Below are 19466 nucleotides of genomic sequence, written 5' to 3'. Positions count from 1 at the left end.
TGTCGACGTGCTACTAGGAACCCTCTTCTCTGCCCTTTCCCACTCGCTTTGTGCCAGTGGAGCCACTGCACTGACTAGTCTATCCTCACCTGATTGAGCACATGCTATGTTTCGTTCTTTAAATTTTTCTGTCATCATTGTTCTTATATGTTCCATTGCCTCATCTCCCTCTAGTCGAACACCTTGAGCTGTAACTATAAACTACTGCTCCAGGCTAGTCTTATTACTCAAGGAGTTGAGATGTTTCCAAAATTTCTTCGCTGCTTTTCTGTCCTTTTTGTTTACTTCTGACAACCATTGGCTCCCCTTTCTTCTGATCTTCTCATTGATCAGCCGGGAATGGCTCTTTCAGCGTGCCCTAGCGGAACCTTTCCACTTGTGAGGCTGTGGCGCTCTCTCTTGACTAGTTTCGGTATCAGCTTGGCGTTTTTGATCGAGTTTTCATTAATTCGGGTTAACGAATGCGTTAATTAATGATGTTCTAGTTATTTTCCATTATTTTACACTTATTTGGTTTATTTCATTCATATTTTAGGGGAATTTTACGTCTTACGTAGACCTTGTGTTGTGCGTGACACCCCCCGACGAAGGACGACATCCCGGGCCCGAAAGTGCTCCGTACTTAAAAACATGGAGGACGCTTAAGCTTCGTCTTTAAGAGCGGAACGCGATAGCCTTATCGGGCCCCGTTCGCATCGCATTTTTCTTCAGGAGTAGGCTTCACTGCAGGACCGAACGTGGGAAAGCCAGCTTACAAAGACCAAGCTTATACCGATCCCCTTAAAGTCGGCTTCACTTTTAAACACAAATTCGATGCTGAGCAGACATTTTTCGAGGGGCAATATAAGCCGTCTTATATCAAAATGTGAAAGACCTAGGACCTTTGTTTATAAGTTTATTGTTTGCTGTTGCCTCCAGGCGCGCGCGTGTCCAAAATTGTTGCGTGAGCGTTGCTCGCTGGAGTCGCGTACCATCAGAATTGGAGGACGCTTAAGCTTCAACTTTAAGAGTGTAACGCGATAGCATTCAAAGATCCCTGCCTGCTTATCAGGCTTTTTCCTCGTATATTCAAATTACAATCCGACCCTACCATGTACGTAGGTTGTAGTTAAGTTTTTACCATTTTTATGACGAATTTTCTTTTGAGAAATGCAATTTTTGTTCGCGAATCCCTTGCGCCATGCGGAGGGTTTCTGTGGTTTGGGTGGTTCGGGATGAATTTTTCCGCCACGGATGTCCCGGACGTGGATGGTTATGCCGACACCGGCGCCACCAACGCCGGATTTCGTGCAACACGGGGCCCTTAACGCTTTGGCGTTAACAGTGCACAAAGCAGAGGGAGCAAATGAACTGTGGCGACGACGACATGAGCGCCATGTAACAAATGAGTAAATTTAACTGGTAGAAAGCATTGTCGAGGTATGGAAAATAATACAGATCCCAAGTATTGTGAGAATCTGTATAATGGAAAACGTCTTGCGGGTAGCTGGCTATACAGCATCGTTTGGAGGTTAGCAAAGTGTAACTAAATGTATCAGCATGTATTGACCCTTTTCGCGGCGCTCCCGTGGGCGCTGCCATGTTTGATCACGTGGTGACGCGTCCATTGCTTGCCTCAGCATGCTTCCATTGCCGCCGTGTTTACAATGCAAGCGCGTGACGCCAGTGCGGCGCAGCAAACCTCCGTTTCGACACATATCGTAGACGGTGACTGTGTGAACGACACAAAGCTTTGGACACAGCTTTAGAGTGCTTTCGGAGCTCATTACGCCTTGCCCAAACTGCGCGAGCAGCGTATACGGTGCCTGTACTAACAGCGGGGCTAGAAATGTATTCCAAGCTGTCCAAACATTCCGATTATGAATTAAATTAGGATCACCATGCTCGTTCTTTATGTGACAAACATTTTGAAGCAGCTGCTTGTCATGTTTCTGACTCAGTAAAGTTCCTCGGTTCCTCGGTGCGGCCACTATTTGATTGTTTATTTTCAGCCTAATTGCTCGCGGGTGTGCTCTGCTGCGATAGACTTTTTCTTGCGGTGCACAAAGCATGGAATGTAAATGTTCTGTACTTTGTGGTAGCTTATAGCAAAGACGTATTATCGCTAGTTCCTCGCTTGCTTTGTGGACCGTCACAAAACGTTCAGCTTCCAACTTCGTGTCTTGTCGGTGTAGTCGCCGTCACTCATGTTTCGGCACATTGATTCAAGTGTGCGCCCATTCACTTATTTATTATTGATACGTCGGCGATAGGGTGCGTGTAAGTTTGCGTGCGAGTAGGGGTAGATGTGTAAATAACGTGCGAAAAACTTACTATGCCAGTAAGTGGCGTTACTTCCTTTTGTAACGAGCGGTACTCACTCTTAAGTGCCGACGTTGCGGAGTTGAAGTCCTTTCTTTGGAGGTTAGCTATACAGCGCTGGCGGATGAATTATCTTTTTTTTTTATCCACGAGGAAAGCTGTTTATCGCGAAGGGCCGGTAACACAGGCAGTCCTTATGTACCAGCGGCGCCACAGGTTGACTCCATTCCTTAATATGCGAATCACTATTTTTGCAGCGAACTACCGCACACGCGGTAGCGGTAGCGTTCCTTTAGCGTTACGTATTTTGCAGCATGAATTCGGCACAGCGCATTAGCAAACACCCACTTGCCTTTCCGACAACTGATCGAACTGTAGCAGGCTAGAAGCACTAGTGGTTTCGTATTCGTGCGCATTGGCTGAGGCAACGTATGGCGCGCCGCCAAAGGTGCCATCTCGTTCCTCTAGAGCAAACTGCACCGCCAAAAGGGTCAATATGTATCGACGGTACACACGTTTGTAGGACGATAGCAGCAAGGCGTTACAGCGACGCCATAATTTAGTGTACTCCGGCGAAGGAAGGTTACGACCTGCTACGTTGTGACCAGGCTTGAATCGGAAAGTGCTGCAGTGTCACACGGTGTCTACGTAGCGATAGCTGCTACGAATACAGGGCTGGTATGTATGGGCCAATCCCGAAGGTGATGCAGTGTAACACAGCGCCTCGACTTCCACAAGAATGGAATGTGAAAAAACTGTTATGCTCTCGTTTTTATAACCAATTTGTTGGATAATACGTGACCTGACGCACGCGTAAAACAGTGGTAAAGTTGACGTTTGCTCGCACATTCCATTCCCGTATTTATGCTCTATTTAACTGGCGCGGGCACACGCGCTTGTTGGCGTTGGCACGAGCAAAGTGTTCATGCGTCGGTGGCATAATTGAAAGGGCATCGGGATGTTGCATTGGAAGGCTTTGATTAGATCCCACAATCGGAAACACAGCTGTATAAATTGAAGGGGCCCAAAATGGAGGAAGAAACGAACCTATTCACTACCTACTTGCCTCAAAGTGTTTGCTATGAAGCGAATAATGCCTCACAATAAAACGGCTCGTGATATAGCAAGCGCGTTGTTTATGCGTAAAATCGGACCATGTATGCGTCGTAAAGTTCTCTATGGTTGCAGTTTAAAATTAGATTACCAGGACGCGCATGTTTGCCACGTCTTGTTTTGCCACTATATTTAAGAATTTGCTGTAATTTGTGTGGTTTTAGTCTTATGCTTTGCTCACGAAAACGATTACCTATAAATATCGGTTCTTCCACAAGAAAACTCCGTTGTTTGTTGTTCAGTGCTCGTGGCGTCTCCTGTTCATGTTCTTGTGTACTCGTACGCCCTCGCTGCCGCCTTAATATGTCGAACCAATTAGCCCATCAACTTGTGCTCATGAAATCGCGGACGACATTGAATTCGAACGTGAGCACAGACGCAACCGGACTACTTCGAACTTCTATTGGCAATGTTCAGAACATGGCGGTCAAAGATGTCGGGTCCAGCCCCCGAAATCGCTTGCGGCACCTGCTGCAAGCAATAACTTGGCTCGAAGATTGCTTTTCGTTAGTCTGAGAAAGTCGGTCAGCTGGGAGTGTAATGAGGGCATAGAAAACCATTATCAGCGGCAAAAAAAAAAAAAAAAAAACCGGAAGCTTCAGAAAAACGGAAGCATCGGCCTAAATCCACCGTTTCGCAAAGAAGACTTGGCCATGAAAGGTTCGCATATTGTCACTAACAGATAGGATGAGTTTAAGATTGCCACATTCTCTATCTTTTCCTTGGCTTTATTGTAAGAGCACTTGTGCGGCGTATGCAGCCTATGTCGCAGCCACTTACTTTGCCGGCTGGGCAAAGCAGAACATTAAGCCCGCAACGATGAGAGCGATGACGGCAAAGCAGGCTGCCCAGATGAGTGGCTTTGTGACGCTTCCTGTGAGAAGAAAAAAAATATATATAAGTTAGGCGCCACATAAATTATAAGCATTGCGTCCCGTACGCGAGCTGTGGAGTCGATGAACTTTCGCAGAACAATGCAGAGTTCTCAACATCGCAGACAGTTATATACTTTAATGGTATATATATATATATATATATATATTCATGGGGTTTTACGTGCCAAAACCAGTTCTGATTATGAGGCACGCCGTAGCGGGGGACTCCGGCAATTTTGACTACCTGGGGTTCTTTAACGTGCACCTAAATCTAAGTACACGGGTGTTTTCGCATTTAGCCCCCATCGAAATGCGGCCACCGTGGCCGGGATTCGATCCCGCAACCTCGTGCTCAGCAGCCCAACACCATAGCCACTGAGCAACCACGGCGGGTATACTTTAATGGTAAAGGGAAGGTCGATTCTGAGTGAATCTCCTACTATTCTCCTGCACGTTTGTAGCAAACGTGCTACATTTCAATACGGAACAGCCTCCACAGTGTGGCTGCACTGAAGAGGCGGAAGACGACGTGTTCCCGATTGATATAGGGCCGCCATCTTGGCCACCGTTGGCCTACGTGTAAATATATTGTAGATAACCTTGTGCATCAGCTACACGTAACATTATTGGTAGAAATGGACGTTCCCCGTAAACGCCATGGAGCTTCGCAGTGGTCGCACCGCCGACAACGCAACTTCCGCTCCTGCTTGCGGCATTTCATCTACGCAAGCCTCTACGCCTGAAGCCACGACCTACGTCACCCTTGCCCCTCCTCGGAACCTTGGCGTTTTCACCGGAGTCAGCATTCTTGATGTTGACGTCTGGCTTCGCTTGAATGAACGTGTCAGCAGCAGTCACAGGTGGCATCAGACTATTATGCTCGCAAACGTTCTTTTCTACCTCGACGGCACTCCACGCAGATTCACGAATAGCAGACAACGAGCTGGGACCTCTTCAAACAGACGGGAGGATCTCTTCTCCGCCGGCGATCTCCTTGGTACAGGCCGTCTCCGTCAAGAATTGTCAAACGTCGGCCTTCATTTCATTCGTCCCGTGCGCTCAACCCCTTCACCCACCCACGTTCCCTCCTGGCTCCTCTTACTCGTCTTACGGACAGCGCAACCCGTCCGAATGACGCACCGTGGACGACAAGCCGATATGTTCTAACTGCCGACGCATAGGGCAAATCGCTCGCCATTGCCGCAGCATTTCTCCAACACTGTATTATTGCGATAGCAATTATATGTACACTCCAAGCTGGTTTCTGCCATCAACCCCGCCGGGATCGAACCCGCGCCCGCTGCGTGGAAGCCTGATCTCCACCCCTGAGCCACGCAAGCGCTTGCTATCGGGCAGCGGAAAAATGCCCTATAAACGCCCCCTAGGCATGCGCGCAGACACAGACGGCCCAACCCTCCGCCAGTATGGTGGCGCCATCTAGGTAAGGTGCTTGCAAACGCAGCGTGCGCTGGCGCTGACGAGGCGCGCAATCAACGCGATCCCCAGCTGCCCGAGCCTCCGCAAGTATGGTGGCGCCATCTAGTTAAGGTGCCTGCAAACGCAGCGTGCCCGACATGTAAGTTGCATTTGAAAGGCTTGATCGGGCTCAGCAGAGTGCTGTGCAGAGAGCATTACAAGCCGCAGCTCGCCGTCGACGCCGGGCAGACAGTACAGATCGTTCTCGTCAAAACGAGACTTTGCCGCGAAGACCTGTGCGTGGTGCGGAAATTGGAGCTACTCTTGAGCCACTCCACCAGCTTACGCTGTGAGCATGCTGCGTGTGCCACGCAGGCCTGTGACTTTTTGTGCGCTGCGTAGCCAATCAGGGGGTGGCAAAATAAAAAAAATATCGCGGCAAGCGGGGCAATCTTATCTGCAGGCCCCAACGTGGAGTGTGACCAGCACCGCGAATGTTACATGGTTCACCGCGCTTCTTGCCTTGCTTGTCGTTTAATCCAATTGTTGTGAAGAAGAGCGCACAGACAAGGCCAGCCACATAGTCTATTCGATGCCTGCAGTGCAAGCACTGAGTCAGCCGGATCGCCAGCGCTTGGCACGAGTGTGCGCCGTTCGGGCATCCAGCAGGGCCGGTATTTTGTAACAAGGCCTTTCCGATGCTAATGGCTTTTTGTGCTTTTCGCGCTTGGTCAGTGGTCAGAGTGACGGCCCGCTCATGTTATCAACGGGATCAGCTGGCCATGAGTGGTGGATGATAACACTAGTACAGAATAAAGCATAACGCATCGCTACAAAATAGCGGCCCAGTTTCTTCTCGGTTACGCTTGACGCTACCTGCTGATCTGTTAAATACACCCCTTTACAGGATATTTGTTTCCTTCTTGCTCTCATAAGACGCCATAAGTGCGCTTCCACTTCGGTTGCACCTTTATCTTAGTGTAAAAACCTTTAGGCTAAGAAATTGTGTATGAAGAGTGAGCTTAACGAGTTTCGACCCAGTTTTGTATTTCTATTTGTTTTGTATTTCTATTTGTAGACACACTGCGTGGCGCCCTGTCTGCAATACGAGGGGCCTTCCTTGTGAAACTGTCATTGCCACATCTTGAAGCAAACTTTGACCAGAACGAAGAAAACGAGACGAAAGACGAGGAACACGAAAAAACACAGACGTGTTCCTCGTCTTTCGTTTGGTTTTCTTCGTGCTGGTGAAAGTTTTCTTCAAGATCATGAACCAACTAACTCGCACCAGAGTCCTGGTAAGTCATTACCACAGTTTTCGCTACGGACCATCACCTAAGACGTAGTGGAAGTGAGCGCCACGTCACTTTATAATTAGGCAAATACCAGCTGCAGGGTCTCACGTGCTCTGCAGACTCCACCCCATGGCGACGGCCTTCCGACGCACTGGCAGTGGCCCTTCCTGCAGTCGAGCCCCGGATCGCTGGCGGCGCACTGCTCGGCCCACACGCACGCCTCGTGCAGTCCTCGCAGAGGCTCGCACAGCGGGCCCAGCCTCTGCTTGCCGCTGCCGCCCAGGATGAGCACTGGGCGCGAGAAGGGGCAGCCGCACGTCCCCTCCACACACATCAGCGCCCCGGGACAGCCGGCGTCGGTGGCGCACGAGGGGAACACGAGCGACGACGCGTTGCCCGGCTGCACTGGTGGCTGGACTGAGCTCGCGTTCTGCTGAGAGTCGGCCGTGGTCCTGAGAGGGGAGGCCAAATGCCAGCGCATCCGCGCGTTTCATGCTCACCGTTACTGCGCACAGCGAATGGCCTTTGCCTGCCGAGCAATTCAATCACATAATCTGGTAGAGGAATTGCATTATACGAGACAACTACAAGTGTATCTTCTCCTATAACCTCCGAGTCTCGTGCAACACGTATGCTTTGCTGCAGCTCGGTGGAATTTCTTCCGCGAGAGCAGCAGTTCAGTAAACGTTGCGTTGCGTAACTCGTGATAGTAACCCTCAAGGGCGTTTGTTTGGTCACAAAAAAAAGTGACACGTAGATAGGCCTCCGAGTTGCGTCATCCATGCAGAGGGTGCGTCATCCACGATGTTTTTTATGCGGTAGATATTTTGGCTAGCTGTGTAGCCGCGCCCACGTATACAGAGTGGTATCGCTGATGTGGGGCCAAGTATTAAAAAAAAACACTACAAAGGCGCTACGCGTGTCATATTGGCACAATCTTGTTCTGAGCCGTATGCAGCCCGGCATATTTTTTTTTTACAATTCGCCAAGGTGGGTAATTAACAAAGACTGCTTAACTACCTTTTTAAATTGTAACCCTAGCGATAAATCTTCCATACAAAAGTTGCAGCGCTTCTTCAGAAACATCGGATTATTTCATTTGTGCTAAGATAGCTGCCTTGTTTGATTTTTTCCAATCTTTGTTGAATGTGCCCAGTGTAGACTGTGCTTTGTCACTCGCAGTTTGGCCAAACATTGCCAATCGGCAAAAAAAAAATGCCAAGTCTCGCATCGTCATTACAAAGTGGACAAAGGTGCAATGTTGCGAGACTCAGGATCGCGAGTCATTGTAGCCAGGCACTGTGAGCGACTTACCCTTCTGCCTGTGGAAAGACGACGCGGGCGTGTCCCGAAGCGGCAGGCACCAGGAACGCGAGAAGCAGCGCTGGCCAGGCGGCCGACAGAAGCGCCATGGCGCCGCGGCCAGAAGCCGCTGGGACAGCCACGGTGGCAGGCTCGTGCGAACGGGCTCGCGCCTCTGACGCCGATTGTCCAGCCGAAGCCTGTTCTGTTCCGAGAACTAGTTGCCCAGCCGCAACGAATTTCGTCCCCGACTTAGATGGTGCCGCTTCCCAGACAACGGTGACAAACTAGAGTTTTCGTGCAAGAAGAACGAAAGGACCAGGCTAGCCTATGCCGAATGCTGCCTACTGCTGCTAACGGTAACAAGGTGACTGCTTACGAGACAAACGTGAATTGTTACTGTGATGCACCTTTAAAACATGGCACACACCCACTATAGGAGATGCGCGTAGGTCTGCCCACCCACGAGCGGGTATTCGCTCCATATTCATTTCACAGGCGTGCAATAGAGCTTTAGGAAACGACGACGACTGCGAGCAAACATGAGTACGAATAGTAGTGAGCGTGCTACGGTAACCTTTCTTCAACTGCGAAGCTTTCTTTCTATGAAACCCAGAACGGGCTCCTGTTTCTTAGGAAGGCCATAAATATGCATGGTATTCGCATAGCCTGTAGCATTGACTGTCCTTGGCAATGATCCAACAAGGCCTAACAGTGCTATGTTCAAAAGCGCGAGGCTTAACGCTCCCCCTTACGGCACACATTTGCTGGTTAGGTGGTGGGATGTCAAAGAGGTTCATTGAAGAGCGGCACATAGCCCGTTATCCCAATGATCATTGAAATATACCCAGAGGCCCCACAGGCACATACTAAATGGGGAGTATCCAGTCGCCCCAGTGCCACAATCTCAGTGGCACATAGCGAAGTTGGTGTCACAGAGGCTCACTGAAATGCGGCACATACCAAGTAGTTGCACGCTTTAACGGAAACGGCCACTGCATTATCTTCGGGATCAGCCCACGAAAACGGCGATAGTTGATCGTTAGAGAAAATTGGGTTCAATTCGCTAATGTTTCCGCATTAGAATTGCCCGAGAATATGCTGATTAAGCCGTAAAAGGGGAAATAGGATGAAATGGCGGATGACATATGGTCACACCTGAGCGCGATGACGTAAAAAGAAACAACCGATGTGAAATAAAGTTCAAGCCCCTAGGAAATGTCAGTACTTTAAGCATAAGTTGCATGAAACCAATATGTAAATACCTCATACATATATATATATATATATATATATATATATATATATATATATATATATATATAGTGCTATTAAGGCTATTAAGTGCTATTGCTATTAAGGCCACCTTGAGTGCAGTTCTCAATCCGGCCCAGACCAATGCACTCCTGACCATTTTAATGAAGCATGAAGCTTGTTTTGACGTTTCTTCGCGAGGCCTGGGTCAGACCACTGTAACTACTCATCGAATTGAAACAGATGGCTCTCGCATCATTCGGAGTCGCCCGTACCGTGTGTCACCTTCGGAGCTAAAAGTTATAGAACAAGTGAACGAAATGCTGACACACTGACCACACGATGCCTCGCCATCGTGTGGTCAATACAAAAATTTCGACCCTATCTCTACGCCCGCCATTTCACAGTTGTAACTGACCATCATGCTCTCTGTTGGTTATCGTCCCTGAAAAATTTGTCTGGACGCCTCCGCCGTTGGGTACTGCGCTTGCAGGAATATGACTACAATGTCGCGTATAGGTCCGGCAAACAACATGAAGATGCCGACGGTTTGTCGCGCTGCCCGCTGTCCCCAAACGCCCATGCTTCACCTTCGGTCTGCACGTCACCATCTAGCCACACGTCTCAGCATACGCCCAGTAGCCCGGGACAGTCAGTTGCCTCAGTTGACTTTCTTCCGTCTACTGACCTCGTCTCACTCCAACGTACTGACCCATACTGCCATACGCTGATCGACCGACTTACTGGCTAGGTACTACCCCCCAACAATCGCGTAAGACGACAACTGTCACGTTTTAAGCTTCAGGGTGGAGCGTTATTTCGATTAATCTACCATCCTTCCGGTAACCGATGGGTGCCTGTCATACCTTCGACTCCAAGTATTAGAAGCATTTCACGACGACGCAACGGCTGGCCACTTGGGCCAGCCATAAGACCTACGACCGCATCAAAACGCGTTGTTTCTGGCCGGGCCTTTCCACTTCTGTCGCCAAATACGTTGGATCCTGCGCGTCATGCCAACACAGAAAACGCTCGACATCCCTTCCAGCCGGTCCTCTGCAGCCTCTACCATGCCCGTCCACCCCCTTCGAAATTGTGGGCATAGACTTGTACGGACTCCTCCCACTCACGCCCGCTGGTCACCGCTGGATCGTTACCGCAGTGGATCATCTAACGCGGTACGCTGAGACAGCTGCTCTTCGCTCTGGTACTGCCTCCGAAGTCGCCGAGTTTTTCGTGCACAGTATCTTTTTGTGCCACGGCGCACCTCGTGTCCTCCTGAGTGACCGTGGCAAGACGTTCCTATTGCATGTACTGCGTGAAGTCCTCCAGGCCTCTGACGCCACCCATAAGACCACATCATCGTACCATCCGCAAACAAATGGTCTTACAGAGCGTTTTCATCGAACTTTGTCCGACATGATGTCAATGTATGTTCGACCCGATCACACCAACTGGAACACCATCCTACCTTTCGTGACGTTTGCGTATAATACTGCCGTCCAACGTACAACCAACTACAGTCCCTTCTTCCTTGTGTACGGTACTCGTGCGCCGTCTTTCGTCTTGGACACTACACTCACTTCAGCACCTGCTGCTCCATCCGCGTCTGTTCCTGAAGAATTTGCTGCTCGCATCTCCAGATGCCGTGAAATTGCCCGCGCGAACCCCGCTACCATTCAGGACGAAAGGAAAATTCGCTATGATGCGACGCGTCGCGTTGCTTCGTTCCGCCCAGGTGACGAAGTTCTTTTGTGCACACCTGTTCGCGCACCGGGGCTCTGTGAAACATTTCTCCACAGATATCTCGGTCCCTACACCGTTTTGCAAAGAACTTCAGCCGTTAACTACCGCGTCACTCCTGTCAGCTCAGCTACTGACCGCCGCCGCCGCACTACGGAAATCGTTCACGTATCTCGCCTGAAACCCTACATGCGCCGTACCTACCCTTTCCAGCTTGCGGTCTAGCTGACCGCTTTCCTGAAAGGGGGGGGGGGGGGGAGTTAGTGTGAGCGCATTTTGCGCATATCGTCGTGGTCATCTGTACAAACGACTCATCATCTTGGGTGAGTGCTATTTGTGCATATCGTCGTCGTCATCTGTACATACGACTCATTCATCATCATCTTTTGTCTCGCGCGGTGCTTCGTCTCTGCCTCGGGCGACTGCTCGGAAATAAAGGCATCGCATCGGTCGACGTCTCGCGATGACGTCGTCTAGGTAGCACAATGACGTCGTCTAGGTAGCAGAGGCAGATAGACCATTTGTAGCCACGAAGGAGAGCGTCCATCATGCGTTCGAACGTTGCGGGGGCGTTGCACAGTCCAAAGGGCATAACTTTGAACTGATAGAGGCCGTCCGGTGTGATAAAGGCAGTCTTTTCCCGATCCAAGTCATCAACAGAAATCTGCCAGTAACCCGAGCGCAGGTCGATGGATGAGAAGTACTTCGCACCGTGAAGACAGTCCAGGGCGTCATCGATCCGTGGCAGCGGATATACGTCTTTGCGCGTTATTTTGTTTAAGGCACGATAGTCGACGCAAAATCTCCAGCTGCCATCCTTCTTTTTGACCAAGACGACAGGTGACGCCCACGGACTTGAGGAAGCCTCTATGACGTCTTTAGAGAGCATCTTGTCGACTTCTCGTTGTATGACCTGGCGTTCGGAATGGGACACACGATAGGGTCGCCGTCTGATAGGAATAGCATCTCCGGTATTTATTCGATGACTTACGAGAGACGTTTGACCGAGAGGGCGGTCATCGAAGTCGAAGATATCCCTATAGGTCGTTAGGAGGTGGTGGAGTTCCGTGGCTTGACAAGTCGGAAGATCAGGGGCAATCATCGTGGTAATTTCGTCGGGGAGTGGACTCGCCGGACCGCTTGCGAGAAAGGACGAACAAGTGTCCGCGTCTAGTGCCGCGACGTCGCATTCATCAAGCGCAGACACGTTGGCCACTGCGATGCCTTGCGGGAGAGCTTGAGTCGAGTTGCTGAAGTTCAGAAGCGGGAGCTGGACGTGGTTGTCGACAACAGTCACGAGGGTGTGTGGCACAGCAATATTTCTGGTCAACAGTACTTCAACTAGTGGAGACACTATGTAGTCGCCGTCTGGAACTGGAGATGCCGTCGTCAATGCAACACACGTGGCGGCTTGCGGTGCCAACCGAACATAATCGACAGAGCATAAGCGGTGTGACGGTAAATCTGGAACATCCGCCATTTGAGGAAGCTCAAGTTGAAGGATGCCGGTTGCACAGTCAATGAGAGCGGCATGGGCCGACAAGAAATCAAGTCCGAGAATGACGTCGTTGGGGCATTGCTCGAGAACCGTAAACAAAACAGATATATGGTGACCGGCAATGGTGATGCGAGCTGTGCACATTCCGATGACGACGGGACTTCTTCCATCAGCGACGCGAATAATACCAGTAGCGGCGGGGGTAAGTACTTTCTTAAGGCGACGACGAAGGTAATTACTCATCACGGATATTTGTGCCCCAGTATCGACGAGTGCGGGAACAGTTAAGCCGTCAACGTCAACGTCGATCAAGTTTCGTCGCGTCGGCAATACGAGGAGAGGATTTGAGGTGCAAGTCGAAGATGCAGCGTCACCTCTAAGAGCTGCATCCCTTAGTTTCCCTGTTGAAGGTTGAGCGGCGATGTCGGACGTCGTCGTAGAGGCGAAGGAGACGGTGGCCGACGCGCTGGCGGCGAACGGGACTGATGACCTCGGGGCGACGGGGAACGGCTGTGCGGCGTAGGGGTGGCATCGAAGTTGAACGGCTCAAAAGGCTGGAAGCGGCGGTAGCTATCAGTGTTGTATGGTTGGTATGGCTGAGCGGGCTGAAAACGGCGGTAGTTGTCGGTGCGGCTAGCAGTGTCATCCCGGGTTAACGGCGACACCCAACGGTTGTTGCAATGGCGCGCAACGTGACCGATACGGCGACAGTGGAAGCAAATCGGCCGATCATCTGCCGTCCGCCATTCAGCCGGATTACGAGAGCGCGGATAAAACCGTTGTTCCTGGGGCGGTGATCTCGGGCGAGGCGGCGACCTAGGGCGAAAGTCAGTTGTCCGAGACTGAGCAACGGTGCAGACGGCGAAACCCAAGTTGCCGAGTTCCTCCCGCACAATGGACTGGACCAGGGAAACGGCCGGCACGTGAAAATCGCCGTGGCCGTTGTTGGGGAGAGCAGGAGCAATAGCTTCGATTTCCCGACGGACGATTCGTGTAATTTCAGACGGTGGCGATGACTGCAGACGAGAGGCCTGTCCGTCTTCGCATGATGACGTCGGGGCGGTGTTCAGTAGCCGAGCGAATGACCTCGCAATACGCCGACTTTTGGCCTGCTCAAAACGCCGGCATTCTTCAATAATTGCGTCGACGGTCGCACAATTTCGGCACAGTAATAGGTTGAACGCATCGTCTGCGATTCCCTTTAGTACGTGACCAACCTTGTCCGACTCCGTCATGTTCATGTCCACTTTACGGCAAAGAGCCAAGACGTCCTGAATGTAGGAGATGTATGGTTCGGTGGACGTCTGAGCGCGGATGGACAGCTCTTGCGTAGCGGCCGCCTTTCGACCCATGGGCTTCCCAAACAAGGCACTAAGTTTTGTTTTGAAGGTGTCCCAACTGCCAATCTCTGCCTCATGGTTATCGAACCACACCTTTGCCGTTCCTTTGAGGTAAAACAGCACGTTCGCCAGCATCATCGTCGGGTCCCAACGATTGACCTCACTGATGCGTTCATAATTGGCAATCCAATCGTCGACGTCAACTTCATCCGTACCGCAGAACGTTCCTGGGTCTTTAAGGTGCGTAACGACGATCGTTGACGTTGTGGTCGGCGCTGGTGCAGGCATCGCACTGGCCGGCGTAGGCGGCGTGGTCGTGGTCTCGTCTGTCATAATGATGACCCCGACTCGACGACCACTGCGGAGCTCCGTTGTACAGCGCGTCTTCTGGTACCCCGCACCTCCACCAAATTGTCACGGGGATTCACAAGTACACTGGAGAGACAATATATATACAGGCTGCTGCTACCAGGGAATGGCTGACAGCATCTCACGAAGCATGTCCCGTCTTCTTCCTCTTCGCGTAGCACAGCAGTCTTTTAAGGGCAGGCTCATACGCAATGCCTCGTAACAATATATTTCATTCCATTAGCATTCTTTGGGAACTTTACCCAAGTAGGAACGGCACACCAGGAAAAGACGTCTAGCGCGGAAATCTGTCAGCCGTGTCATGCTCGCGTGCACGCCTCAAAATGCGTATTTTTATTCTTTCCTGTTGAGCTAACTAATCCTGCAAGCCTCTTTAAGCTGTCGGAAGAGGGGCTAGCGCAGGAACAAGAAATCTACGACAACAAACCTATGGTGCGTGAGCACATAAACTTTTGACCTTCCAAGTAGTGTCGGAGGTGTTCGATGGCGGCGTAGCTGGCGAGAAGCTCGCGGCCGAAGATGCTGTCACGTGTCTCAGCAGGTTGAAGCTTTCGAGAAAAACAATGAGGGCAGAACTCGCCTCAGAATGACTCTCGATGGTACTGTGAATAGCAATCGAGCGATGCAGCGATAAATCACATTCCTCAAGTCACGTTTATTAGGCACGTGTAGTGGTAGTTATGAGACTCTCTTTGCTTCGGTTATATATCACATACCATCACGAAACCTGCATGACGATGATGGTGTGACGAAGCAGGAATGACGATGATGGTCTGATAATGTAGGCACGATAGCCAATGCCTGATGATGACAAGGGTGGCATAATCACGATTGAATGACGACAGCATGATTACAACACAATGACGAAGCGAGATTGACGTTTATAGAACGATGAAGGCGGTACGACGATGACCACCACTGCATGGCGACATCGGCATGATGTTACTGAAGTAATGACAATAAAACGACAGCGTGAGAACGATGGGATGACGATGACTGTGTGACGACAGTGACATGAGGACGACAGCGTGACGACAGTCGGATGACAAAATTGGAATGACGAAGACGCAACGACCACGACACCATCACGATCCCGAACACATACCTGGTCACCCAAGCTATTAGACAACTTGGACCACTAGGTCGGAATAAGAGGAACAACGTCGGCAGCATGCGAGCGTCAGATCCCGAAGCTCGAATGACGACGATTGAACGACCACGGTGGTATCACTATGGCGGTGAAACAACGAATGCATGACTTCAATATGACGACGATGGCGTGAATGACGACAGCATTGCGAGTGTCGGATGACAAAGCTGTAATAACGACAACGGAACGACCACGACACATCACGACCAGGAGCACATACCTAGTCACTCAAGAAGGTAGACAACTAACTTGGGCCACTGAGTAAGCGTAAGAGACTAGATAGATAGGCAGATAGATAGATAGATAGATAGATAGATAGATAGATAGATAGATAGATAGATAGATAGATAGATAGATAGATAGATAGATAAAGAGTCAGAATTTAACCGGAGCCCTCCACTACGGCGTTCCTCATAATCAAAACTGGTATTGGCTCGTAAAACCCCAGAAAGAAGAACATAGATAAGCTCAAAACGGATGAAGTAGACGAGGAATGCTATCCGCATTAAAAAAAGTGGTGGAGCCTATCTCACTATCAAAGTCAACGGTAATGAGTTTGCGTTGAATCAATATAGCGACACTGCGTATTGCTACCGTCGAAACGAGTTATGTATGAGGCATGTACTGGTAGCGGGACTCCTCTTTCGTGCTTCTCTAAGAACAGTCTGTGCTATCTAGCCGAACTACAGCGAAGCCTGGGCGTGGCCTCCGAACTGCATGGTGCGCCGGTGGGTACAAGCGCAGAGAAACGCGTGATGGGGCTACCGGGCTCCTCTCTCGCGCGTCGATGGATGGATGGATGGATGCTATGAACGTCCCCTTTGAAACGGGGTGGGGAGTTGCGCCACCAAGCTCTTGTTATTATTTTGCCCAATGTCCTACCTTTATCTTTGAGAAACACACAAATACAAAGAATTCCAGGCATCAACCTTTTTGAACTTATACTGGGAACTCTGTTTCTGTATGTCTGCCGTTGTTTGTGGTCTCCCTACTTTTCTGCCACCAAACCTCCAACCGCTTCTTACTAATATCTACAGCTGACATGTTTACTTTACCCGTGCTATCCCTGAACCCAAGGACTTCAAGGAGGTCAGATGAGCCTAGACTTGCAGCTGGGTAGATTTCTTCATATTCCAGTAAACATGTTCCACCGTTTCTCTAGCTTTGCCACAGCAAGCACATGCGGCTCCGTCCTTGGTGTACCTCGCTTTATAACTGCGCGTTCTAAGGCATCCGGATCTCGCTTCGAAAAGTAAGGAGCTTCCCTTTGAGTTATCATAAATTGTTTCTTTCCTGATTTCCCTTTTTCCTTTGAGGTAGTAAGTCATAGCAGGTTTCTTTTCCATTGCCGCCACCCATAACATTGTCTCAGGCTTTCTCACTTGCGTTTGACGTTCTTTGTTGCTATGTTGCTGGCCATACCGGTCGCATATTTGCTGGTAAGCTTGCTAGTTCTTTTCCTCCACTGCGAGTCAATGTTTTGCCTGTACAGATACCTGAATACTGTTGCACCCCATCTACTTTCTTCCATTTTCCTCAGTCGTTCTTCAAAATCAATTTTACTCTGAGCCTCCCTTGCTTCAAAATTTGTCTAGCCCATATCACCCTGCACAGCTTCATTCGTAGTCTTCTCGTGGGCGCCCAACGCGAGGCGTCCCATTGACCTTTGGTTGCCATCGTGTCGCAATCGTACCCCTCACTTCAAGCAAACAACCGCATTTCCAAATGTAAGCCCTAGAACCATTACACCTTTCCACATACCCCGCAGCACCTCGTACCTATTGTATCCCCATAGCGCCCTGTGTTTCATTATGGCCGCATTTGTCTTCCCTTTTGCTGTTGTTGTTTTCTCCTGTGTCTCCAGATATCTATCGCCTTCGTTTATCCATATACCAAGCTATTTGTATTCTTCTACCCGACGTATTTCCTGGCCCTGATTCAACACTGTCTGTTCACTGTTTTCATTGAATACCATAAAACCAGATTTTTAGCGCTAAATTTTAATCCTAACTTCTCACATTCTTCTCCACAGATATCAACCAGACGTTGCATATCACTGTGCTTGTTAGCAACGCAATCTCGTCCCCATAAACTAAACCTGGAAGCTGCTGCTCAACTGTTGTGCCGGCTTGTTTGTATGAGAGGTTAAACCCGATATTGATTCCTTTTAGCGCTCTTTCCATCCTTACCACGTACATCATAAACAGCAGCGGGGATAAAGGGCAGCGCTGTCTCAGTCCCTTCTTGATATCAACTTCGCTCGTCATCTCTTCCCATTCAACGCAAACAGTATTTTCTAGGTAAATCTCCCTCAATAGTTCGTCTTTCTGGACACGCTGTGCCACCTAGTGGCATTGCCGAGAAGACCGCGCGTGGCTTCCGAGAGGAGAAGCGTGGCGCGCCGGTCAATGTGAACGCTGAGAATTGTTCTCTCGCTTGTTGCATGCTCAGTGACACATACTCACTGACCGGTTGGTTTGATTCCGCTCAGCATTGAATAAATTAAGATGTTTTTGGCATTATAGAGTGGCACACCCCCCTTCGCAATTACCTAGTTAGCGAAGTTGGCGTCAAAGACGTTCTTTAGAGAGCGGAACACACCTACTGGCACATCCCCAGTGACTCAAGTTGGCACCAAAGAGCTTCATTGAAGACCAGCACAGACAGAGTGGCACAAACCCAGTGCTCAAAGTCGGCGTGAAAAAGTTGCTTCGAACAGCGGTACCTACCCATTCCCGCATCTACAGTGACCTGTAGCGAATTCCGTCACATTCATGATATTACAACGAACTTGCACGGTGCTACAATTTTCTACACGGTAGACCTCGTGAAGGCACACCACCAGATTTGAGAATGCGCACCTGGACATTGTCGAGCCACTTTGTAATGGCTACCACTTTGCTACTACTTTGCTACCACTTTGTAATGGCCAGTTGTATTTACTCACCTGAGTGGACAGATTTACACGGTGTGTTGAAGGTGTGCTTATCGCAGACATCAGCGCTGACACAATCGCCCATGCTTTTCTGCACCACTTCGGCGCGCCATCCAGAGTTACGACTGACCGCAGCAGGTAGTTTGAATCCGCTTTTATCGCCAGGCTAACGCCTCTGATACGCACCTGTCACAGAGCAATGGCATGGTGGAACATTTCCACTGCCAGTTGAAAGCAGCTCTCATGGCGACGGAAGCGCACAGTTGGACAGAAGCGCTACCGCTCGTCCTTCTCGATATCCGCACAACGCTGAAAGCCGACATTGGCTGCAGCGCCGAACTGATGTATGGAACCAAACTGAGACTGCCTGGCGAATTTTTCACACGCTGTGGAGGTGAAAGACCCGTTGCTACTCGCGACTACGCCAGCCGGTTGCGGGACATCATGGGCAAGCTTCGTGCTTCACCACCGCGTCAGCCGGCGCTGCGACCCGTCCACATGCACTCGGAACTGTGGCCTTGCTCACATGTCTTCGTGCTGCATGGCGCAGTGCAGCGATCTCTCCAATCACCGTACGACGGGCCGTTCAAAGTGTTCCATCGCAAAAACAAACAATTTACTGTGGACATTCGCGGTCGCCGCGAGATGGTCTCTACAGACCGTGCGTGAAACCAGCTCATATGGAGAACTCCGACTAGGCACGTGCCGCGGCTGTGGCGAATCTTGTCAGAGCAACCAAAGAAGCAACCGCGACTTCCTCCAGAACAGTGCGGTGCACATGCAGTGGGAGACGAAATACGGCGCCCGTTCGACTGGACCTGTAACGTTCGGCAGCTCACTGGGGAGGGAGTGATATAGCCAAAGCCATCCGCGCG

General features: G+C 50.3%; 1 protein-coding gene across 1 annotated transcript in view; it reads right to left on the bottom strand.

The window, feature by feature from the left end:
- LOC119461790 (uncharacterized) overlaps positions 1-8515 on the bottom strand; it is a 28673-nt gene extending 20158 nt beyond the window's left edge. The window contains exons 1-3 of the mRNA XM_037723170.2: positions 8315-8515; positions 7109-7452; positions 4195-4288 (exon numbers count right to left, since the gene is read on the bottom strand). Coding sequence (XP_037579098.1) covers positions 4195-4288; positions 7109-7452; positions 8315-8412 — 536 coding nt within the window. The 5' untranslated portion in view covers positions 8413-8515. The remainder of the gene's footprint in view (positions 1-4194; positions 4289-7108; positions 7453-8314) is intronic.
- Positions 8516-19466: the final 10951 nt, after the last annotated feature.

The sequence above is a fragment of the Dermacentor silvarum genome, chromosome 8, assembly GCF_013339745.2.
Source record: "Dermacentor silvarum isolate Dsil-2018 chromosome 8, BIME_Dsil_1.4, whole genome shotgun sequence".
In the NCBI taxonomy this organism is placed as follows: Eukaryota; Metazoa; Arthropoda; class Arachnida; order Ixodida; family Ixodidae; genus Dermacentor; species Dermacentor silvarum.
This window is presented reverse-complemented; position numbering and strand designations above follow the sequence as displayed.